Raw genomic sequence first — 21,773 nt, 5'->3', positions numbered from 1 at the left:
CAACTTGGACAGGAAATGCTGAATTAAGGCTCAGATGATTGGATAAAAAAGGAATTGTTAGTTTAAAAACTTGTAGTATATTATTAATCAAAAGTGTTTGAGTGCATATTCTTAAATTAACGTTTCATGCTACAAAAGGCAATGGAATCTTGCTAGCCTGTCCCTCTGCTATGCATATGTAAAACTTGCTGTATATGTAAAATTACAACGTAAAGGGAAGAGCATATTTATCTATTATCCTGTTGTATACTATGTACTCAGTTAACCTAGTCAGTTTTAAGTTCTGTAAATCAGGTGCTGAGGCACATTTTTTGAATTCAGTATGGTTCAGTATCTTTTCACTGGCTTGTTTAGAGACGGTTACATTCTCATTGTTTTAATCATGTGGCTGGCTCCAAATTAATTATCTATTTCTACCAGTTTATTATTTCCCACAGACCATCACAAAATTTCCCTTATAAATAAAATAGGATGAGCTTTTATCCTTGATTTTTTTAACTAGGAAGGAGTTAGTTATTCTCCTTAATTTAATTCTCTAAACTTAAACCAACATTTGTCACTAATTCACAACTAACAACATAGAACCTTCTAATATTTCACGATTTCTCTTTCCTCTTCCCTAAATCTAGGAATGACCTATCACTGGAACTCATGATTTTTCTAAATAGAATTCATAAGCCATGCAATCCAAATATCATCCTCTCTCAAGAAACAATATAGTTTTTAAAGAAAGTACATAGTGTAAGGGGCTTATGCTTCATTGATTAATGAATTACAACCCACTTCTTTTCAAAAAGAAATTGAATTTGCTTAAAATGAAAGGGTATCAAAACAATAAAGTTTTCTATAGGAAAAACAAAAGACATTAAAAGGATGAGGAAGTTATGCTAGCCATACCATTTCTGAACATTTGAACAAATCTCATGGATTTTCTTGGTTTCTGATTCCACTGACCACCTGAGGTCTTAAGACAAAGTTTGGACACTAGCACATCAAACATAAACTGTCCTATGACCTCCACAGAAAGGGCCTTATTTTCACAAATACTTACTTGGCCATTGGATGAACAGCAAGTCCTCGTGGCTGAGAGATGCCCTCCTTAATGATTATTTCACGATACTTCCCATTTAAATCACTCCCTTCAATGAGAGATTTCCTAAAATGCATGTAATATAAAGGGGCTTGTTATATCAACTTTACTTTTTAGACAAAAATACTTGTTTTCCCTGTTGCTTACTGAAAAGCAAAATAGGCATTCTAAACTCCCCTATCACAGGTGTGCACATGAACACACACACGTCAGGAGTAACACATACGCAAAGTCTATTGTTTTTTTTTTTTAACACAGTGTTTAAATTAGTTTCCCAATATTTATCCCAAGCAATTAAAATACACCATGAAAGGATAAGGTAAGAGGGTTCTGTGTCAGTGGCCTGGCAGGGATAAAGCCAGGAAGTGCAAATGCCACCATCCCTTTCTCTTCACAACCTCCCAGCTCCTGGAGGAACCAATAAAAGCCTCAGCCTGGTGTTCACAGATCACAGGGAGGAAGGAGAGTAGACCTCGAAGGGCCACAGAGACAACCAACACGAGGACAGCAGGAGCAGACTTACACTGACTTTAATTTTCTTCCATCTGATTCTAAGACAAATGGGAGTACTGAAATACTCTTTGCTACTCTTTACATTAAAAAATAATAATAACTCTTTGGAATCTGGCAGGGGAGAAAATTCTTGCTTTCTAATTTTTCCATTTATTTGTCAAACAAATCTTTATTATCAAATAGACACCTCCTCAGCACTTAGTGTGTGTCAGGGATTGACCTAAGCACTGGAGATACAGTAGTAAACAAAACCCGGCTCTGTCCTTAAAGAGTTAGAGATCAGCTGGAGAGCAAAGGTGAGGGAGACCGAAGGGAGGGGAGAGGGAGAGGGAGGAGGATGGGCAGGAGAGGAGGGAAGAGAGGGAGAGGGAACCGTAATACAGAGCCTGTACCAAACGCGACTGGCAGAGTCGGTGCAGGTGGCTGGCTGGAGTGCACGGTGAGCCCCAGCAGGTTCCCTGAGCAGGCAGGACCACAACAGAGGAGATGAAAAAGAACCTCCCTTCCCCACCCCGTGCCACCTGCTCGCCCCATCTCCCTACTGCAAACTAGAAAGTACAACTATCTTTAATCCATTCGATAAACATTTGGAAAGGCCTACTCCTCGTTCTTGCAGGCAATGTGTGCAACAGGCCTGCCCAGAAACACAGGGCAAGCCCAGTCCCTCCTCCCTGTGCTACAAAACACTCAGGAGACCTTCTGCAGGTGGCTTGTTCAAGTGCCCTTTCTAGACGGGGGCCGGGGCTTGATCTATTCTTCCTCATGGGCCATATGCAGGAGGGAGATAAAGGTAAAATTGGCTCAGGGCCTGGGCTGGGTCAAATCCACTTTGCAAACTACCAACTCAGGGCAGTGGATAATTTGAAATCATTTATACCCCAGCGCCACTTTTAAAAGATAATTTTATTCCCAGATGAAGTGGAAGGTATTTTTGAACTCCATGTGTCAAATTCACTCCGTCACAACTGTCACTGTGCTTGTTCCCTTGACGGAAGGAATTCTGAAGCCACTTGCTTGTGACCAGGGGAAATAAAACTGTCAGTTCTGATTTCATTGTTACATCATCTCTAAATTCTTACTGTTCTGAGCAGGAGTAAGGTGACGAGAATTGAGATCGACATGAGCTCCTGACTCTGGAGCTGTCTCGGACAGGATTGCTGGAATTTACTCTCAAAGCTCCCCAAGGCGGGTCACCCAATAACACACTTTTATCTGATTCAGCCACAAAGCACATCTTGAACTCCAGTGTTGGTCATGAGACAGCAAAGACAAGGGCGGACATTTGGGTTCACGTGAGTTCAAGCATAACCCTTAATCTAGTGGAGTATCTTTCTCTTCATATTTGTTATCTGATGGGTCTCAGTGCCACCACTGGGATCCTCTAAACCCACCCTATTTCCAGGGCAAGAGTTGTCCATCCAGAACCCTAGAGGAGTGATTTTTTTACCTCATGGTAGTTTTTGTTACCTCAGAAAGATGAGCAAACAGATATATTGTTTCCCTCTTGATTCTTTTAACTAGGCATTTGACTTTGGGAGTCAGGATTCCTTAATACTAAATAATAGCACTGCCAGTAGAATTATCAATCTGCTTCCTTCCTACAGTTAGATGTTAATTTGAATCTGTCTTTTCCTAAGCCAATGTAAACTGTAAGCATCCATTCTGGTTCTTTTACTTGGTTAAGAGTTACTATATAATCTAATATCACAAGCTTGGAATCCCAGTTAGTTAAATCCAATTTCTAGCTAATATTAAGGTTTTCAAACTATAAACCTCTAATTTCCAGACAAATTAAAGGTTTTCTCTTAGCAGCTGCCGAGGGCATGAGAAGGGCTTGTTATTACTCAAGTCAATGAACTAGAGAATTTGAGGTCTGGTCCTCCAGGATACGGTGGTGCCTGTCTATCTTCTGAAGGCATTGCCTCAGCAGTAGGTACTATGGTGCTATTAATCAAACACGTAAAATTAGAGGTGCCGTGCAAATGTGGGAAGTATGAGGAGACCCAGCATCCTTAGAGGGGTCAAAAGTGGCAGACACCTGCTATCTTAATCAACGTTTCCTAGAACAGCCGTGTACAAGCTCTGTTATTATGCGCAGCTAATATTTTAAATGTCCTTTTAAGTAGGTTCAAAACAGAGAAGGCCATTATTAAGATTTTTAGCATTGTTATAACTGAAGTTGACTTTCATTTGTTATGTGACTCTGGATCGAGGACATTTAACTGACCCTGGTTGTAGAGGGCAGTATGTACTATGATTATTAAAAACATAAGCTTTGGAAATGGTCATCGTTGAGTTCAAATTCCAGATCCAGTACTTGCTGGCTGCTTGACCTTAGGAAAGTTATTTTACCTCTTTGATTCTCAATTTTTTAATCTTTAAATTGGGGATAAGAAGACTTACCTTTTGGGGAGTCAATATGGATATAAAGCTCTTAGTGCAGTATCTGGTGCATTTCAGTTATTCAATAAATGAATAAATACCCAAAGGATAAAGGAATGGAATGAAGGTATGGTTAAATGAATGAACAAATGAATGAATGAATTATTTAAAATATACTCACTCTGGTTATAGAAATGCCATATTATTGGTAACTGGGCACCACATCATGCATCTGGCTCATTTTTAAAATCCTGTTTGTTTCCCATGGGTTATCCAGACCAAAAGAGATTTTCTGGGACATAGAAAGCCTACCCTCAAGCATATAAACCCCCTCCCTGGGACTTCTTCCTCTATGTTGGGACCACTGATTTCAGAGGTGAAACCCTAATTAATTCTCTCTTCTTTTACTTTAACAAGGTTGCAGAGGTGCCAGAGGTTTGGGTCGGCCACCAGGTCACTCCATAGCTTTAAGTCACTCTAAGAAAGTATCTCAGAGCATGGAATCTCTAACCGTCTTCTGGGAGGTACTCCGTGGCTGGCTCCTTCTTGCTCAGAAGCAGGAAGTGGGCTCTCATTAGCACACACAAGGGATGCAGCCGCTTCCTTCTTCCCCCTTCTCCTACCCCATTCCTGGGGCTCACAAGGCCACACACGCGCACACACACACACACACATACACACCAAGTGCAGCAGTGCTTCCTGCAGCCCCAAGAGCAGTGTGCCCAGAGGACAGACACACCACAACTTCTCTCTGGTCCTGTTGTTGCCCATCAGAGGGAAACAGACCATCTCTCCCACCTCATGAGGACTTTGCTCACAACTTCAGCGTGAAGCTCTTCGTGCTCACTTAACTGAGAGCCAACATGTGGGTTCTAGCAAGACTTGTCACTTAAATGTTGTGCAACCTTGAATGAATCACTTAGCCTTTCTGAGCCTTCGTTTCCCCACCTGTAAAATGAAGGGGAAGTTGATCCCTGAAGCCCCTTCCAGAGCCCCCTCTGGGAGCATCCATCCTTCATTTGGCAATTATTTATGCATGACCTTATGATATTTCTTGTACTGAGATTTAGGCCAAGCATTGGTATTAGTTTTCCCTGTGTACATGTGTCTTATCTCCCTGGCTAAAGTGTAAGGTGACTGGAAACATGGAGCGCTCCTCACGCTCCTGTGTGTCTCCCATGCTACCTGGGAGAGAGCCTGATCCATAGCAGACGCTCCAAGAATGCTTGTTGATTATATCCAGACAGGTTTTGTGTTTCCCTGATTACAACCAATAGCCTGAAATGCAAAAACACATGCTGCTTTCTTGGTCCTCAAAATTTGCCCATGGATACAGTCTGTGATGAAAGATACAGTCTCGATTAAAAGGAGGAATGTCCTGTTTGGTGGTGGGGAGGGGGTGGAGGGACTGTGGACAGCACTGGGGGCATCTTTCCTCCGATCCCAGTCAGGTGCCCAGCAATATTTTCCTGCGTTCAAAGTGGAGGGTGAGGCCAGCTGTATTACCTATCCAATCACTCCCCTCCCATGTGGCTTAAAACTGAAAGAGGAAACCTACCCTCTGTCTGTCCAATAGAATTTACGGCCAATCCAGTCGACAGCAAGACCTTCTGGCACACCTATTTCTTCCTCAATAAGCCTCTCTCGCTGGGAACCATCCATATTTGCTCTCTCTATCCACTTTAGGGCTGTATGGGCAAAGTATATCTACAAAAGAGAACACAGGCATTTCAGTTTGATTTGTTTAAAAACTTAATGCGGAATATATACAAATGAGGTTAGTAAATCTTTATATTATACAGTACAATAGTTAAGAGCTGGGCTTTGGAGATAGACACACCTGGAACTGAACTCCACCTCAGTTGCTTCCCAGATATGTGTAAACTTAAGCAAGTTTATCAGTGTCTCAGAGGCTCAGTTTCCTCATTGGTAAAATGGGGATAATACTATGAAGCGCATTAGTTTTATATATATAAGTTCTTAGCCTTGTGCCTGGCACATATTTCTATTGCTATGGGTAATGTGCTTATCTTTGATCATTGGTCAATAACAAAGCCATCATACTTGAACTCTAACGGCTTCTACAGCCTGAAAGGGAACAAAGACGAGCAGTTTAATGGGGGCTGCAAGCTGAGCTTTAACTTCTACTGCTTGATCCACAGGATTCCACTTCGCTGCAAGTCAGGAGACACAGCTTCCTCTCCCAGTTTTGACACTTATTTGTTTGACTGCCTTGGTTAAATCATTTTATTTATTTATTTATTTTTAAATTAAAGTGTAGTTGATATACAATATTATATAAGTTATAGGTATATAATATAGTGATTCACAATTTTTAAAGTTTGTGTTCCATTTATAGTTATTATAAAATACTGACTATATTCCCTGTGTTGTACAATATATCCTTGTATCTTATTTTTTACATAATAGTTTGTACCTCTTAATCCCCTCCCCCTATATTGCCCCTCCCCACTTCCTTCTCCCTACTGGTAACTACTAGTTTGTTCTCTATATCTGTGAGTCTGCTTCTTTCTTTTTATATTCACTAGTTTGTTGTATTTTTTGGATTACACATATAAGTGATAACATACAGTATTCGTCTTCCTCTGTCTGGCTTATTTCACTGAGTATAATACCCTCCAAGTCCATCCATGCTGCTTCAAATGGCAAAATTTCACTCTTTTTATGGCTGAGTAGTATTCCATTGTGTGTGTGTGTGTGTGTGTGTGTGTGTGTGTGTGTGTGTGTGTGTGTGTGTGTGTGTAGGTACCACATCTTCTTTATCCATTCATCTGCTGATGGATACTTAGGTTGCTTCCATATCTTGGAAATTGTAGATAATTCTGCTATGAACATTGGGGTGCATGTATCTTTTTGAATTAGTGTTTTTGTTTTTTTCTGATATATACCCAGGAGTGGAACTGCTGGGTTATATTGCTGGGTTTATTTTGAGTTTATTGAGAACCCTCCATACTGTTTTCCACAGTGGCTGCACCAATTTACATTCCCAATAACAGTGTACATGGTTAAGTCATTTAATCTCAATTTTCTCAGCTATAAAAATGACAAAGTCAGACTAGGTATTTGCTAAAGTTCCTTTCATCTCTAACTGTAGATAATTTCATTTTAATTAATAGATTTTGTCCAACAGAACATACCTTGAAGATGCAAAGTTCTTTTTCAGTCTAGTATGCAGACTATCAAACAGGTACAAGAATAAAAAATTGCTATGGGTTAGCTGACAATTTAATGATAGCATATGTGGAATATTAACTGTGAGTGCATATATGTACATAAACCTATCATCAGTAATGAGAATATTCATAAAATGGTAATTAAATAAAGGATTATCATCTTTCTGGATAAAATAGAAAAGGTTCTATTCCATAATACAAAAATGGGCACTTCTTATATTAAAAAATACTCTGCTAGTGCTCTGCTTCTCAAACTCAAATGTGTACATGAATCACCTGGGAATCTTGTTAAAATGCAGATTCTGATTCAGTGGTCGTGGTGGAGCCTGAGAATCTGCAGTTCTAACAAGCTCCAGGTGATGTTGATGTCACTGGTCTAAGGACCACAGTTTGAGAAGCAAGAAAATGAGAACATTGACCAGAGAAATGAAAAACCATGAATAAGCCACATGACTTAAAGTTCATTTTAGGTTTCCTTATTCACCTGGTTGTAAAAACTACTGACTGTGTGGGAAAAAAACTAATTTGGTAATAAATGAATCTTGAACTGATTCTATTAATTTTTTCCTGTTAATGTAATTCTTCTATGGAGTCAAATAGATTCAGTTCATAGGAAAAAAAAGAATTGTTTGCTAGTATTTAATTACAAAACTTCTATTTGCAAAAGTAGTTATATTTGGCTATCAATCCATACCAATTAAACACGGAATCAATTTGCTTCACTCTGCCTCTTTTGGCCATTTACCAGAATGCTTCAAATCAGGAAGAAACAAAAGCACAAGGTTTAAAATTCTAGGAATTAATGTACCATCTAGTAATAACTAAATCATTATGGAGGGAGATTAATAACTAAGTAACTTCATAATTATTGGCTGATTAACCTCCAGAAGACACTGTAACATATCATTTCAAGCACATTCTAACCTAGCATAAAGATAACAAGAAATTAAAGACCAAACAGTCAGCTGATTGGGTTGATAATTTAGAAATTCTAATGTTTATACAAAAAAACTTCATGTAAAATTATTATATAAATAACGTTGTGTTAGACTGCCATTCACACATGAGCTGTAAAACTTATGTTTCTTGGTTTTCATGGTTAGGAGGTCACTGAATTTCCTCCCTTAAGGACATGTATTGAATGCAAATTAGTAATCCATACTTCCTATGCTGCACCTCAACCTCCTATTTCTCCCAAAACACAAATAAATAAAAACCTATTTATGGTGCTCTTCCTGTGTGTATGGCACTGTGCTAGCTTCCTCTTCTCATTTCCAAAGAGGAAACTAAACTTCAGACTCTGTTCAAATTATCCCCAATAAAATGGCTGAATCACAGCAAGGAACCAGGTAAGGTTATGATAACAGAAACATCCTTAAAACTTTCTCAAGTGATGTTTTAATATCTACATTTAAATTTTTCTTTGCCTAATTGTTCTGAGCTTAGCAGAGGATTTTCAAGTAACCCAGGTCATCTGTTAGGATAAAATCCTCCACTCTGTCCTTAAAGCACAGCCACATCTGTTCAAGCAGCAAAATCATACCTTATTTTCCACAGGGTCATGATCTAGGGCAAAAACCATTCCTATTTGCTGGCTGAGCAGGATTCCATAATCTGTTCCATCAAAATGCACGTGTCGAATATCTTGAGAATTGGCAAACAGCAAAAACGGTGGTGGTCCTAATAACCAAATTTAAATGTGGTTGCATTTAAAATATGCCTTGGAACCCAAAAGGCACTTCTGACTCTTCCCATTCATTGTACCCTCTTCCTTAATTTCTGCAGTACTTGTTTCTTAATTTCCCACCAGTACTTTGTAGGTTAAGAGAGGCAAGAAGACTTCCTTTCCCATGAGGTGACATATGGCCAGAATTTCATCACTGGTTTCCTCCCTGTCTAGGTGCCTGCTTTTAAAATACAAATTACTTATAGAAAGAGACAGTATTAAGTAACAAACATCTTAACTAAATGATGTAAGTCTTATGCTCTGTAATCTCCTTGATTCACACATATTGAAACATTAATATTAGCAGATTGTATTAATTCATGTCCAAAAAATACCCTTCTCTGGTCTGGACACTTTTAAAATGGAGGTATGATTATGTGAGTTAATAACTAGACCCCTGATAATTTTCAGAGCTCAGATTATGCTATATTAACTAAGGCCCTGAGAAGTTAAGAGTACTGGGGTCTAAGGCAAACTCTGTAGGCGCATCATTATGTTATCCCAGGTTACAGGCATAATGAACCCCAGGAGAGATTAAATCAATTTGGCATAAATCTAGGATTTCCAAGGCTGTTGAAGGACATGAGATGTAATATTAGAAGATGAAAAAATAGTTGAAGCACACAACTTTATATTAAATTTTGTCATGAAAAGGACAGAACTTGTCAAAGTATTACGATTATTACATTCACCAGAGAGATAAAAATCAAATCAATCAACAAATATTTATTAAATGCCCCTTAACTATAAATTGTTTTAAGACTATTCTGGTTATGACTTTCACATATACTGGAATGCCATACCTGATGTTATAGTAAATCTTTGCTTAATGCTAATTAACTTCAAAATGTTCCTGAAACACAGAATTGTTATTTATATAATATTAATTTATGTTATTTATACTTATAATGTGATTTGTTTTCCATTTCCAAAATTTAAAAAATCAGACTTTCTATGCAGAAGCCAAAAGCAATTTAACACTTTCTAAATAAAATGTTGTTTTTCACATAATCTTTTTTGCAGAGACCCACTTTCAAATGTTCACAGCACTAACCTGAGGCTGTACAGCTCTTTTTGTCCAGTTGTAGGTCATACCCCGGAATGCAGCCACATTCCCAGGATACTGGGCTGAGAGGGATGCAGAGCTGGCTACATCCACCATTATCGGGAGATGAACAACCTACAAAAAATAATTCCTTGGTAATGATGCTATATTATTAAAAATATATCAATTTTTCATCAAAATATTAAGATGAACCAAATATACGTTGCTTTTTAAAACCATTTCCACAATCATTCATACTGTCACAATCAAGCTTATTTTTCAGAGATTAGGAGGAAAATGTCACCATACTCTACTTCCCTATAACCAGACATCTTTAGTGTTAATCCTTCACATCCCAATGACCCTTGTCTTCTTGTTCTATCACTGAATTTGTGAACAAGCACACTGGCAGCTGGCTGGAATAAAAAATGCATTTTGATGAGTTTGGCAGCTGGTCTAATTCTTCCTAGTGATTAATATATTTTTTTCTCTCTCACATTTTTGGTCTGACTTCTTTTGCTCTTTTTATTTAAAAAAATGTCACACATAACTCTTTGCTAATTTTGAGTTATAGCCTTCACTCTATATGCTTAAGTCTCTATGAAGATAAAAGTAGGGAGGTATTCATAGGTGCAAGGAACAGGCTAAGCACTCCACATCCACCATCTTGTTTAATGCTGGTCACAAATCCTGGAGGCAGGTATCATTAACCTCTACAGATGAGGAAACTGAGACCAAAAGAGGGCAAGTAACTAGTCCAAAACAACACTGCTAGTAACTGGTAATGCTATCTCAGGGCTGTCTAGCTTCAAAGCTCTTGCTCATAACCACTACACTATGCTATCTAAAAACAAAACACAAAAATCTTATTTAAATCAATATGTTAATCCATTATGTAAATATCTTTCAATGTGTAATGTTGGAAAACTTATTCTCCTTTGTCAGCAGATGGATTTTTAGGTGTCAGTTAGAAAATGAATGTTTTCAAACAAACGATAGGTAAATAAACTTACCACTACAGGTTTTCCCATCTGTCTCAAGCACTGAGCCTTCAGGACAGAAACATATGGGACCATCTGATGTCAGAACACAATCATGACTGCATTCAGACACATTGCTTGGGCAGGAAAGTAACTCTAATTAATGAAAAATAAGGTCAAGATTAGTGTTAAATCAGATTTATGGAAATTTGGTAAATTCAGTTGCTAACAAAAAAAATGATATCCTGAAAAGAATAAGTTAAATAAAGATTGAACATTTATGAATTGCTGTGGTAATGGAGATATAAAAATAAAGAAAAAGTTTCAAATCTAAAACAAATTAAAGAAGGACTTCTAATTTTGGAAAATGACTCTAGTTTCCTCAAAGTTATCCTAAATATAAGTAAACAAAGAGAAAAAAATTCATCATTTATACTGCCTTAACTGTAAGAATTGTATCTTGAAGTCACCAAATAGTTAATGAGAGAACATTCTTTTTATAAAGGTATTACAATTAATGATTAAAAAGAAATATTAGAACTAGATATCATCATTCAAATCCCCTGATGAAATAATGAATCTAGGAAATGAGTGTTAATGGCCACTACAACCATTCCCTGAAAGAAGACTGGGCTCTTTCTTGCTCCCAGCAGTCTTGGCAGCTGCTCTTGGTTGGGGGCAGTCCCACCCTAAGGCAGAAAAATGGTGGCCGAAAAGAAGACAAAAAAGTTGCTGGGCCTGATCAACTCTATGCTCCAACTCATTATAGAAAGTGGAAAGTAAGTGCTGCAGGTACAAGCAGATTCTGGAAATGTTCAGACAAGGCAAAGAGAAACTGGTCATCCTCACCAACAAACGCCCAGCCTTGTGGAAATCTGAAACAGAGTACTACACCATGTTGGCCCAAACTGGTGGCCACCACTACGGTGGCAATAATATTGAATTGGGCACAGCATGTGGAAAATACCAGAGTATGTATGTCACTGGCAAAGCCCACTGGGGTCCTCGGGAAAAATAAGATGGAATCTAGGTGATAAGATAAGGTCTAACCTCTTCTTTGGGCTTAGTCTCGTTTCAGTTGCATGTAGGGGGCCGTGTGCAGAGGCCTTGCGCCTAACACATGGGATCAGAGTTCCCAGCGCAGAACTGCTGCACCTGATACTGCAGCTCGGTGGGCCGTATGCAGAAGCACTGTGCTCGACTCCTCGATTCAACATGGCAGCGACAGCCATGTGCAGAGACCCTGCGCCCAGCACTGCGACCTGGAGCCTGAGCAGCACGCTTGTGTGTGCCCAGTGGGAACTCCGCCCCCTCCCAGCTGTGGAGAACCCTATAAAGCAGCCCTGCCCACGGCCTGTCAGGGGAGCGGGTACTATGGAGGGGAGCTCACATCTCTCCAATCTCTGGTCCAGTAATAAAGCTTTCCTTTGCTTCTGAACCAAACTCGGTCTTGTCCTATTGGCACTAGCAATGCCGGGCAGGAGGACCCTTGTGAGGACTGACTGGAAAGGGTCAGTAACATGCACACTGGCTATTATTGACCCAGGTGATTCTGACAGCATTAGAAGAATGCCAGAATGGACTGGTGAAAAGTAAATCATGCATATTTTTTCTTCAGGAAAACTGTCCAGAGTTTGTTTTTTAAAAAAAGAAGAAGAAAGACCATTGGGGAACTTTAGAACGGATGACAGAGGGAGAAACAACCAGATGTTATGTGTCTCCTCATGGAAGTATAAGCATACCAATGAAGTATTATTGTCAAAATTTCAAAGCCTAATCTGATCAAGCCTGCAGATCTAACTACAAGTTTGAGAAGGACAGTGACATCTTAGAAGTGTGTTCAGTAAAATCCAGAGTGTGAGAAACTCTGCAGGAAAAAAACAGTTTCTTCAGCAAATACTTGCAAGGGGAAAAAAAGAGGAGAGGGAATCTGTAGGATAAGAGAGAGAGGTATCAGCTAATATCAGTATAACACACAGAGCTTGTTTGGATACCTAGTCAAACAAATCAACTGTTGAAAACTTTTTAAGATAATTTGAAAACTGACTAGATACTTGATGTTATTAGGGAATTATTGTTAATTTTTTTAGTTATGATAATGGTATTGTGGTTATACCTGAAAACTGACTGGGTATTAGATATTAGGGAATTCGAGCTAGTTTTTTAGATGTAATAGTGTATCATGATTATGTTTTTTACATGCTTACCTTTCAGAGATATATAATGAAATATAATAAAATATGGATAAATAAACAGTAAAATATATAAATACATGCTTGTTGGAGGTTTTGATTTAACAGGTCTGGGATAGAGTCTGGTCATTCACATTTTAAAAAACAAACCAAAATAAAACTCCAAGGCACTCCTGATGCATACTATTGATCAAGGACCACCAACCCAGATCATAGCCACCTTAGAAACATCAGTGAAAATGGAGGAAATAATGCAATAAATACTTGTGACTTACGGTGACACCGTTTCCCACCAGGAAGCAGAACAAATCCTACAGGGCATGTGCAATAATAGGATCCAGGGATGTTCTCACACCCAAGAGTACAGCCATGATTCCAAAAGGCACACTCGTTGACATCTACACCATAACAACAGTAAAACAGTCAGATGGTTATTTTTGAAAATAAATTGTAGTTATCACTAATAAGTCAGCAAAAAGTAGGGTATCTCACACCTCTATCTGCTGTAACTGACCATGGCAAGACTGTTTTTGCTACTCTAACAAAGAGTGAAAGAAATTAGTTCAATTATCATGAAAGCCATGGTTTAAACTGTCACAGTTTATACTTTCAAATACAGATTTTCATATTAAAATTACTCTTGGGATAAAGTAGTACTATTTCCCCTGAAAAGATATAGCCATTTAAGGCAAGGACCCTAGAAAGTTCTTGACAAGGGCAGGACCTCCCCTGCTTTGCTCTTCAGCTTTCTCGATGCTGACAGGAGCCCTTCACCTGAATGTGGGAACATCCCCTAGCAGCTTTACTCTGGCTGAAACCCAGCCTTCCAGAACACTGTTCTATGCTATGGCTCTCGCCCACTAGTCCCACGTAAGCAGGGGACTGCAGTTAACAGGCAGATGCCAGGTTGACCTGAAGTCTCAACCCAACTAATTCCACTGAATGTATGTTGCAGCCATTGGATTCTTTTCATCGGTAACTCACTGGATGTCCCAGGAGAAAGGACATGGCATTTCTCCTTGGGTTAATTACATCGGGCCTGGAGTCTCACAATAGGACGAGCCCCAGATAACCAGGCAAGGTGCCGTTTCTCAGGATTCCTACCAAACAGTTATGTGATGAGATGTGGGAGTCACATACCCTTTGAGGATCTCATGAGAGCTACGGAACTACTCCCCTAAAAAACTTGACAATACTGACATTTTGCACACCGTCAAACCCACAGAGCTCCGTAGAGTCCACTCAGAGAATCCCTGCCTTATATCAATCCCTGAGTAGCCTCTGAAAGTATCTGATCTGGGAACACAAGATATAAAGGAGACCTGAAAGTGTTACAAGGGCTTTAAAATTGGGGAAAAAATAAAATTGCTTTTCTGGGGGAAAAAAGGAGGAAACTTGAAATTGGTTTCACATGGAGGTTCTGGATTGCCCACTGAAGACCAGCCACTGGCCCAGGTGGGCTGTGCTTGCTCACCACACATTACCTTCACAGTTCTTTCCATCTTGGCTTAAAGCGTATCCCTCTGCACACATGCACATATGGGACTTAGGCCCTTGCCCACACGTGCTGCTTCTGCAGTTACCTTTCCTCAGTTTGCAGAGTTTCTGATCTAAAAGAGAAGGCGGTTAATTTGGAGCGGAGGTGTGTTTTGACAGGGGCAATGCATGATCCCCTCATGGCTCCTAAGAACTCTAATCTTCCCATGACATCAGCAGGGATGTTGTCTCACGGAGGTGGCACTGCTCTAGGGTCGAACATTAGCCCAGATTACTCAGCATTCTGAAGCCCATTTATTTCTCTAGTTGTATCTCTCCTACAGTAGCTCTCGGGACAGGACATACTAATTACATGGAGATGTCATTCCTTGGGTTACGAACACTAAGCACAACTTAATAGCTTTTTCTTTTTGACCTGCTTTTATCAAAAGTATTTATTTATTTAAAAAATAAATAAGGCAATAAACAGAAATGCTGAAAATGAAATATCTGTTTAAGAAGCAAAAAAGGCTGCAAAACGAAGAACATCTCTTCTTAAGTATGATATTTATAGGTCAGATCTATATATTTATCTGTTTTTAGGATCATTATGTAAAGAACAACTTCTTTCAGACAGTATATACCACTGCCATATGTCTTATCCCCAAGTTTCTGAGTTTATTGCTGCCAGCATTCCATGTTTGACAAAATAGCCCAGGGCGAGTAGTAAAATCTGCTCAGTAAGGTAGGTGCTTGGATTAAATTAGCCAAATACATTGAACAACAAATGGCCAACTTGGTACCTTTGGTTTTCAAAGCCAGAGTCAAGGACTAAACTAGTAACACATATATCCCTGTTCGAATTTTGTTCCTTCTCATTTTTTTGCCAATTTTAATAATGACTTTGTGAAATGCTCTGGGAAATACAGAGGTAAGCTTGAATTTGAGGGCAGCTCTCAAGGTGCATGTAGTTATGGAGGCCAGAGCTCTGGCAATAGGTGACGGCAGGGGAAGAGGACTGGGGTCAGGCACCAGGAGACCTGGCATAGCTGAGATCAGTGAGAGCCTGTGAGTAAGGGGAGGAGCCCACTAAAAACACAGCCTTGCTGTGAAAGACACAAGAAACAAGCCAGCGAGAGCCTGAGCACAGTACTGCAAGAGGCTGAGACGGTCCTCCATGTAGGTTTGTTTCTCTGGTCTCTGCCTACTTAGAAAGGCGGCTCCTCACGCTGACTCTACCCCTTTCCTTCTACTTCAAGTTACTAAACACTTTTCTTGACCAACAAAGCATCGCACATTAGAAACATATTCTTGCCCCCTTGAAAATGTTTCTAATGTACTTTGAGACCAGCTGGAGGGCATGTCACCCTCTAGAGATTCTGATTTGATACATCAAGGGAAAGGAATCTGGAATGATTCTGACGCTGGAGTCTTTACACCACACTTTGAGAAACACTGGCCTAAAGTACTAATGGAATATCCCACTTTCACCTCAGTTATGTACGCCTCCTTTTAGCTAATCTATGTTATTTCTTTAGTTATTTTAAACTTGTTTATTCAGATCTCTTGATAGAATTACATGCACAATTATTTAATACTGTTGCAATATTGTCAACTAAGTCAGTTAAGATTTACACTGGATAGTTTTTTTATAATTAAAAAACTTTTTTTAAAAATTTATTTATTTTTGGCTGCGTTGGGTCTTCGTCGCAGCGCTTGGGCTCTCTCTAGTTGCGGTGAGCGGGGGTTACTCTTCCTTGCGGTGCGCGGGCCCCTCACTGTGGCGGCTCCTCCCGTTGCGGAGCACGGGTTCTAGGGGCACAGGCTTCAGTAGTTGTGGCTCGTGGGCTCCAGAGCGCAGGCTCAGTAGTTGTGGCGCACTGGCCTAGCTGCTCCGTGGCATGTGGGATCTTCCCGGACCAGGGAACGAACCCGTATCCCCTGCATTGGCAGGAAGATTCCTATCCACCCTACCACCAGGGAAGCCCTACACTGAATAGTTTTTGGATATTGATTCCAAAAATTTTGTTTCTTGTCCACGGTTTTTATGCCAATTACGCATGTTTAGTAACATTGTTTTTCATGTTCCTACACGCTTCACATATCAAAATTTTAATTAAGAAAATTAAAACCAAAATGACCCCAATTTTTAAAGTAAATGACTAAAGTCTGAAGCTCACAAATGTACTGTAGACAAAATGTACCTAATTCAAATTTCTAAAAAAGAGCATGTGATTGTTTTAACTGTATTTTTTATAATGTTTACAAATGAACAACAACAAAAATCCAGAAAAGCCTGATTAATAGCACCTTTTAATAGCCTTTCAATAGCACCAAAGTGCTACTACTTTCTTGAGGTAACCAAAAATTGAGAGATTATGCTTCCTGTAAATATCCCCTATAAAAATCTTTCCAAACCCAGTATGATAGACGACCACTGCATTAAGAATTGGGAAAACTGAGTTCTGTCTTCGTCCTGCCTTTTACATAAAATCACTTTATCCCTTTGACTTCAGTTTCCATGAAATAAAAGTGTCGAAGTAGATATTCTCTGAGATCCCTCACTTAAAAAAAAATTAGGGTTCTATACAGAATCATATGTTTGTTGTAAATTCCTCTAAATTTATACCTCTAAAGATTCTCAAACCTTAATACTTGCTTTTGATATGTTAATGGAGATTCAAACTGACTTACGGAGAAAACAATTAGTGTCTAGGGTACAGGAAATTGCTCTGTTCTTCATCTAGATCCAATGTTATTTATCTTTTTTTTTTGTACTTTTCTACTATCTCTTCCTGTTCTTCTGTGTGTTCTTATTATAATCATCAACATCATCACAATTATATATATATATGTATATATCTTTTTCATTAATCAGTAAGCTTCTGAGGATAAAACATGTATCCCATTCACATTTATAGTCCCAATAGCACCTAACCTGGTGCCCTTTACAACACAGGGGTGCTACAAACATCTGGAACACATGCACAAAAACCTGTGATCATGAAACCCGCAACTTAACTCCTTTATCTGGTTTCTCCTTGAATTTCCAGTCAACCTCAGAGTTAGAACTCAAATAGATGGTCAGTATTCTTTCCACTATACCATACTGATGATGGTTTTAATGATACTTATTAACAATATACATTACTATTCAATGATGAACATAGGCAGGAAAGCAATCACTATTCGTCTCTGAATGGCTGTGCTGATGATGTGACCCGAATTCAGACACTAAACACTTAAAAGGTCATTTCAGGAAGAGGCAAAACATAGAGGATTGAGGACTGTATTTTGTTTAATCTCCTTAATCTTCTGCTGTTCTTTAGCTTCAAATTAGGCTGAAGCTAGCACTCAGAATGCTGCTGCTGACCTCAGGTAACACCCCTCCCAGAGCCCAGCAGTGGAGCCTAATTACCTTTGAGATCAAATTAAAGCTCCTTAATCATGGAGTTTAATGTCCACCACCAACTACGCCTTCAATAACTGCCCGATTCACAAGCTCTCATGAGCTTTGCTACAGCCAAGCAAACTATAGATTTTACCCTGGCGCGGTTCTGAAACAACACACGTGGGATTCCCGAACCTGCTTCTTTCCACTGATCACACCTTTCTCTCTACCTCAAATTCAGTGTCAGACTCACCTCATCAACAAAGCCTTTCCAGTCTCTTCCATTTGAACCCATTCACTTGAATCATTCTTTTAAGTAAATATTTAGCACCTCCAATAGTTAAAAATTTGAATAACATTTTATAAAGCATTTACATTATCACATGTAATTTTTATAACAAGCCCTTGAGCTATGCAGAGCAATTATTGTCTTCCATTTTACAGATTAGGAAATAGTATCTTAAGGATCACATATAAGTAATAAGGGGTAGGAGTGCGACTCGAGCTCAAGTCTTCAATGACAGACCTCATCTCTTCAATGTATATATGTGTGTATGTGTATATACATATACTTACGTATATATATATATATATATAATATAATTATGGGTTTTTATAGAAATATATATATTTATATTATTAATATTATATATTAATATATACCATTATATACTGATACATAATAAAGTTAATATATTAACATATTAATATGTTATGCTATATATTTTATGTATAATAAAATATATAAATTATATATATATTTTTTTATAAATGTCTATGATTTTTGTTTTATTTATTTATTGTCTTTTTCATTAGTGAGTTCCCTGAATAAATGACTCCCTCACCTTCCCCAAAAAACTTCCCAAACTGTATAACATAGAAGTTTATTCTTCTTTGTTAATAGAAAATAAGAAGGAAGAAACAAGAATGGTTATTCTGTGCTATTGGAATTCCTAATTATAGTAAAAAAAAAAAAAAAAAAAATCACTTAGCCAGAACTTAGCTACTTGGTATCCTTATCCATCTAAACCTAAGAATCAGAAAGTAAAGAAATCGGGACTTCCCTGGTGGTCCAGTGGTTAAGACTTCTCCTTCCAATGCAGGGGGTGTGGGTTTGATCCTGGTCAGGGAGCTAAGATCCCATATGCATCAGTGGCCAAAAAACCAACACATAAAACAGAAGCAATATTGTAAAAAATTCAATAAAGATTTTTAACAATGGACCACTTTAAAAAAATCTTAAAAACAAAAAGAAAGTAAACAAATCAACAGCCTCTGAGCAGTTAAAAAATAAATGCCTTTTATTCTCAGATGCACCCCTCAGGCCCACTCAGTCTTTCCTTATTTCAGACCTATTTCTGAGGAGCTTGGCCAGTCCACAGCATGAAGATGCAAACACAAGGTGTGGAGGCCTCCTCTCCCATTGCTACCACCCCCATCCGCAGTGCATTCTCCACTAGCAGGAGTGGCTACATGATTCTGATGTTCTCTCTTGCTGAGCCCAGACACAGCCTCAGCCCAGCATTCTAGACCACCAAGGGTTAGTTACTGGTCATCTTTCCCACAACTAGAAGGCTTATCTCAGGGCTCCTCCTGGAGAAAGACGGCATAATCTGAGTGTGAAAATGATAATAACTGCAATGAATAAAAACATTTCAAATATTTTTTACATCCTTGAATTTATAAAGATGCTTTTTTTAAAAGAAGGTCACCTCTGGAGGATACACTAACCCTTTATTCTGAAAACAGATAAATTAAGGGAAAGATTAAATCAAGCATTTAATTTACCTTTCCTATAAAAGATGCTCCTCAGGGAAATCATGGAGCTGATGTGGAAAAGTTATTCAACTAATAAGCAGTGATAGAATGTCATTACTTCAAACCTCTAATGAAAAAATGCCTCTAAGCAATGACAATTAATAGCTTGTAAAGCCATTACACAAAGGCTGATAGGAAACTCTATAATGGACAGACCAGGCTGGCAACACCTGAACCACTGATGGATCTTGAACATCACAAAAAGAATGGAGACCCAGCCACTGCATGCCCTCTGGCGTGGTCACTAGGAAGCATGAGGTACTACCTGCAGTACCACCTATAAAGTACTCTTGCACAAAATCTGAATCTGATAAGGCGTCTAGGCTAAAACTACCAGTGTATAGGAAAAACAGAATCATGTTAAATGACACCATGGGGATAGAATCTGAAAAATCCAGAATGTGGGAAATTCTAAGGGACAAGTGATCTGTGTTCCTCAACAAATGAATGGCAGGAAAAAGTCTCAGAAAATAAAGAGACCACAGCCAGGCATATGGAAACCAGCAAGAAGCAAGAGACAACAGCAAGAAAGATAGAAAATTGATAAAGAGCCATTCCAAGTATTTAAAAGGCACTTCACATGGCAGCCATTTGGTGTCAGGGCAAACCTGCATTAAAAACGCAGCTTTGCCTCAAATCAGTCCTATTCTTGCCCCAATGACGTGTATCTTTGTAAATGTGACCCTCATCATTAAGAAAATGTCAATATCTATAAATATGTTAGGAAGTACAGAAATCCATAATTTGCTAAGATTTCTGTAACAAATAACAGAGCTTTGGGTGTTTGAACTGATAATTTAAACTATATGAAAACAGAATATAAGTGTAGATGAGGATATGGAGAAATTGGAATCCTTGTGCACTGTTGGTGTAAATGTAAAATAGTACAGCCGCTGTGGAAAACAGTATAATGGGCCTTCAAAAAATTAAAAGTAAAATTACCGTATGATCCAACAATTCACTTCTGAGTATACGTTCAAAAGAATTAAAAGCAGCATCTCAAAAAGATATTTGCAGACCCATGTTTGTAGCAGGACTATTCCCAATAACTAAAACATGGAAGCAACCCAAGTGTTTATCAAAGGATAAACAGATAAGCAAAATGTGATATACACATGCAGTGGGATATTATTCAGCCTTAAAAAGAAAAGAAATTCTAACACATGCTACAAAACAGATGTATCTTGAGGACATTTTGCTGAGTGAAATAAACCAGTCACAAAAAGAGGAATATTGTATGATTACACTTATATGAGGTCCTTAGAGTAGTAGTCAAAATCACAGAGACAGAAAGGAGAACGGTGGTTGTCAGGGGCTGAGGAGAGGCAGAAATGGGGAGTTCTCATTTAATGGGTGTAGAGTTTCAGTTTTACAAGATGATAAGATTTATGGAGATTAATGGTGGTGATGGTTGCACAAAAACTGTGAATGTACTTAATGCCACCTAACTGTACACTTAAAAATGGCTAAGATGATATATTTTATGTTATGTGTACTTTACCACAATATTTACATTTTAAGAAAAAATTATGTGAAAAAAAGATTCATATATCTAGGATGATTCTTTTCTAGAGGTATCCAAAAAACCAAGGTTTTACAGTAGAAACCCCAGCAATGACATAATCAAAATGAATTAGAGTCCCACCTGGGCAGTTTTAGCTACACTAGTCACTTCCATAAGCAGGTACATTTCTAGGTGGAGACAGTTCTCCTTCAGGAACTCTCAGAATTAAAGAAATTCAGCAACATTTTTCTGCATGAAATGAATGCAAAGTATTTTAAACAGTGTTGATGACAGATGTGCTTCATTTTCCAAAGAAGACGCTTTTGAAATTCTCTTATGAGCTTAAAACTAGAATCTACATTTTAAAGAATCACAGAAGAAAGCAAAATTGTTTGCACCTTTTACAAAAGAACATCTGTGAGCAGTAAAACTATAGTTGCAAATTCTCCAAATGTTGAGCTT

The 21,773-nt window shown here is 38.5% G+C and overlaps 1 protein-coding gene and 1 pseudogene across 2 annotated transcripts in view; one reads left to right on the top strand and one right to left on the bottom strand.

Annotated features, from left to right (window-relative positions):
• Nucleotides 1–21,773, bottom strand: part of EGF (epidermal growth factor) — an 87,069-nt gene that overhangs the window by 32,957 nt on the left and 32,339 nt on the right. For both annotated transcript variants that reach the window (XM_068543304.1, XM_068543305.1), the window contains exons 6-12: nucleotides 14,607–14,732; nucleotides 13,398–13,520; nucleotides 10,964–11,086; nucleotides 9,960–10,085; nucleotides 8,723–8,859; nucleotides 5,544–5,692; nucleotides 1,052–1,156 (exon numbers count right to left, since the gene is read on the bottom strand). In XM_068543304.1, coding sequence (XP_068399405.1) covers nucleotides 1,052–1,156; nucleotides 5,544–5,692; nucleotides 8,723–8,859; nucleotides 9,960–10,085; nucleotides 10,964–11,086; nucleotides 13,398–13,520; nucleotides 14,607–14,732 — 889 coding nt within the window. The remainder of the gene's footprint in view (nucleotides 1–1,051; nucleotides 1,157–5,543; nucleotides 5,693–8,722; nucleotides 8,860–9,959; nucleotides 10,086–10,963; nucleotides 11,087–13,397; nucleotides 13,521–14,606; nucleotides 14,733–21,773) is intronic.
• On the top strand, nucleotides 11,633–12,526 carry LOC137763849 (large ribosomal subunit protein eL30-like; annotated as a pseudogene).

This window comes from Eschrichtius robustus, chromosome 4, assembly GCF_028021215.1.
Source record: "Eschrichtius robustus isolate mEscRob2 chromosome 4, mEscRob2.pri, whole genome shotgun sequence".
NCBI lineage: Eukaryota > Metazoa > Chordata > Mammalia > Artiodactyla > Eschrichtiidae > Eschrichtius > Eschrichtius robustus.
Note: the sequence above shows the minus strand (reverse complement) of the source record. Positions and strands in the feature narration are given on the sequence as shown.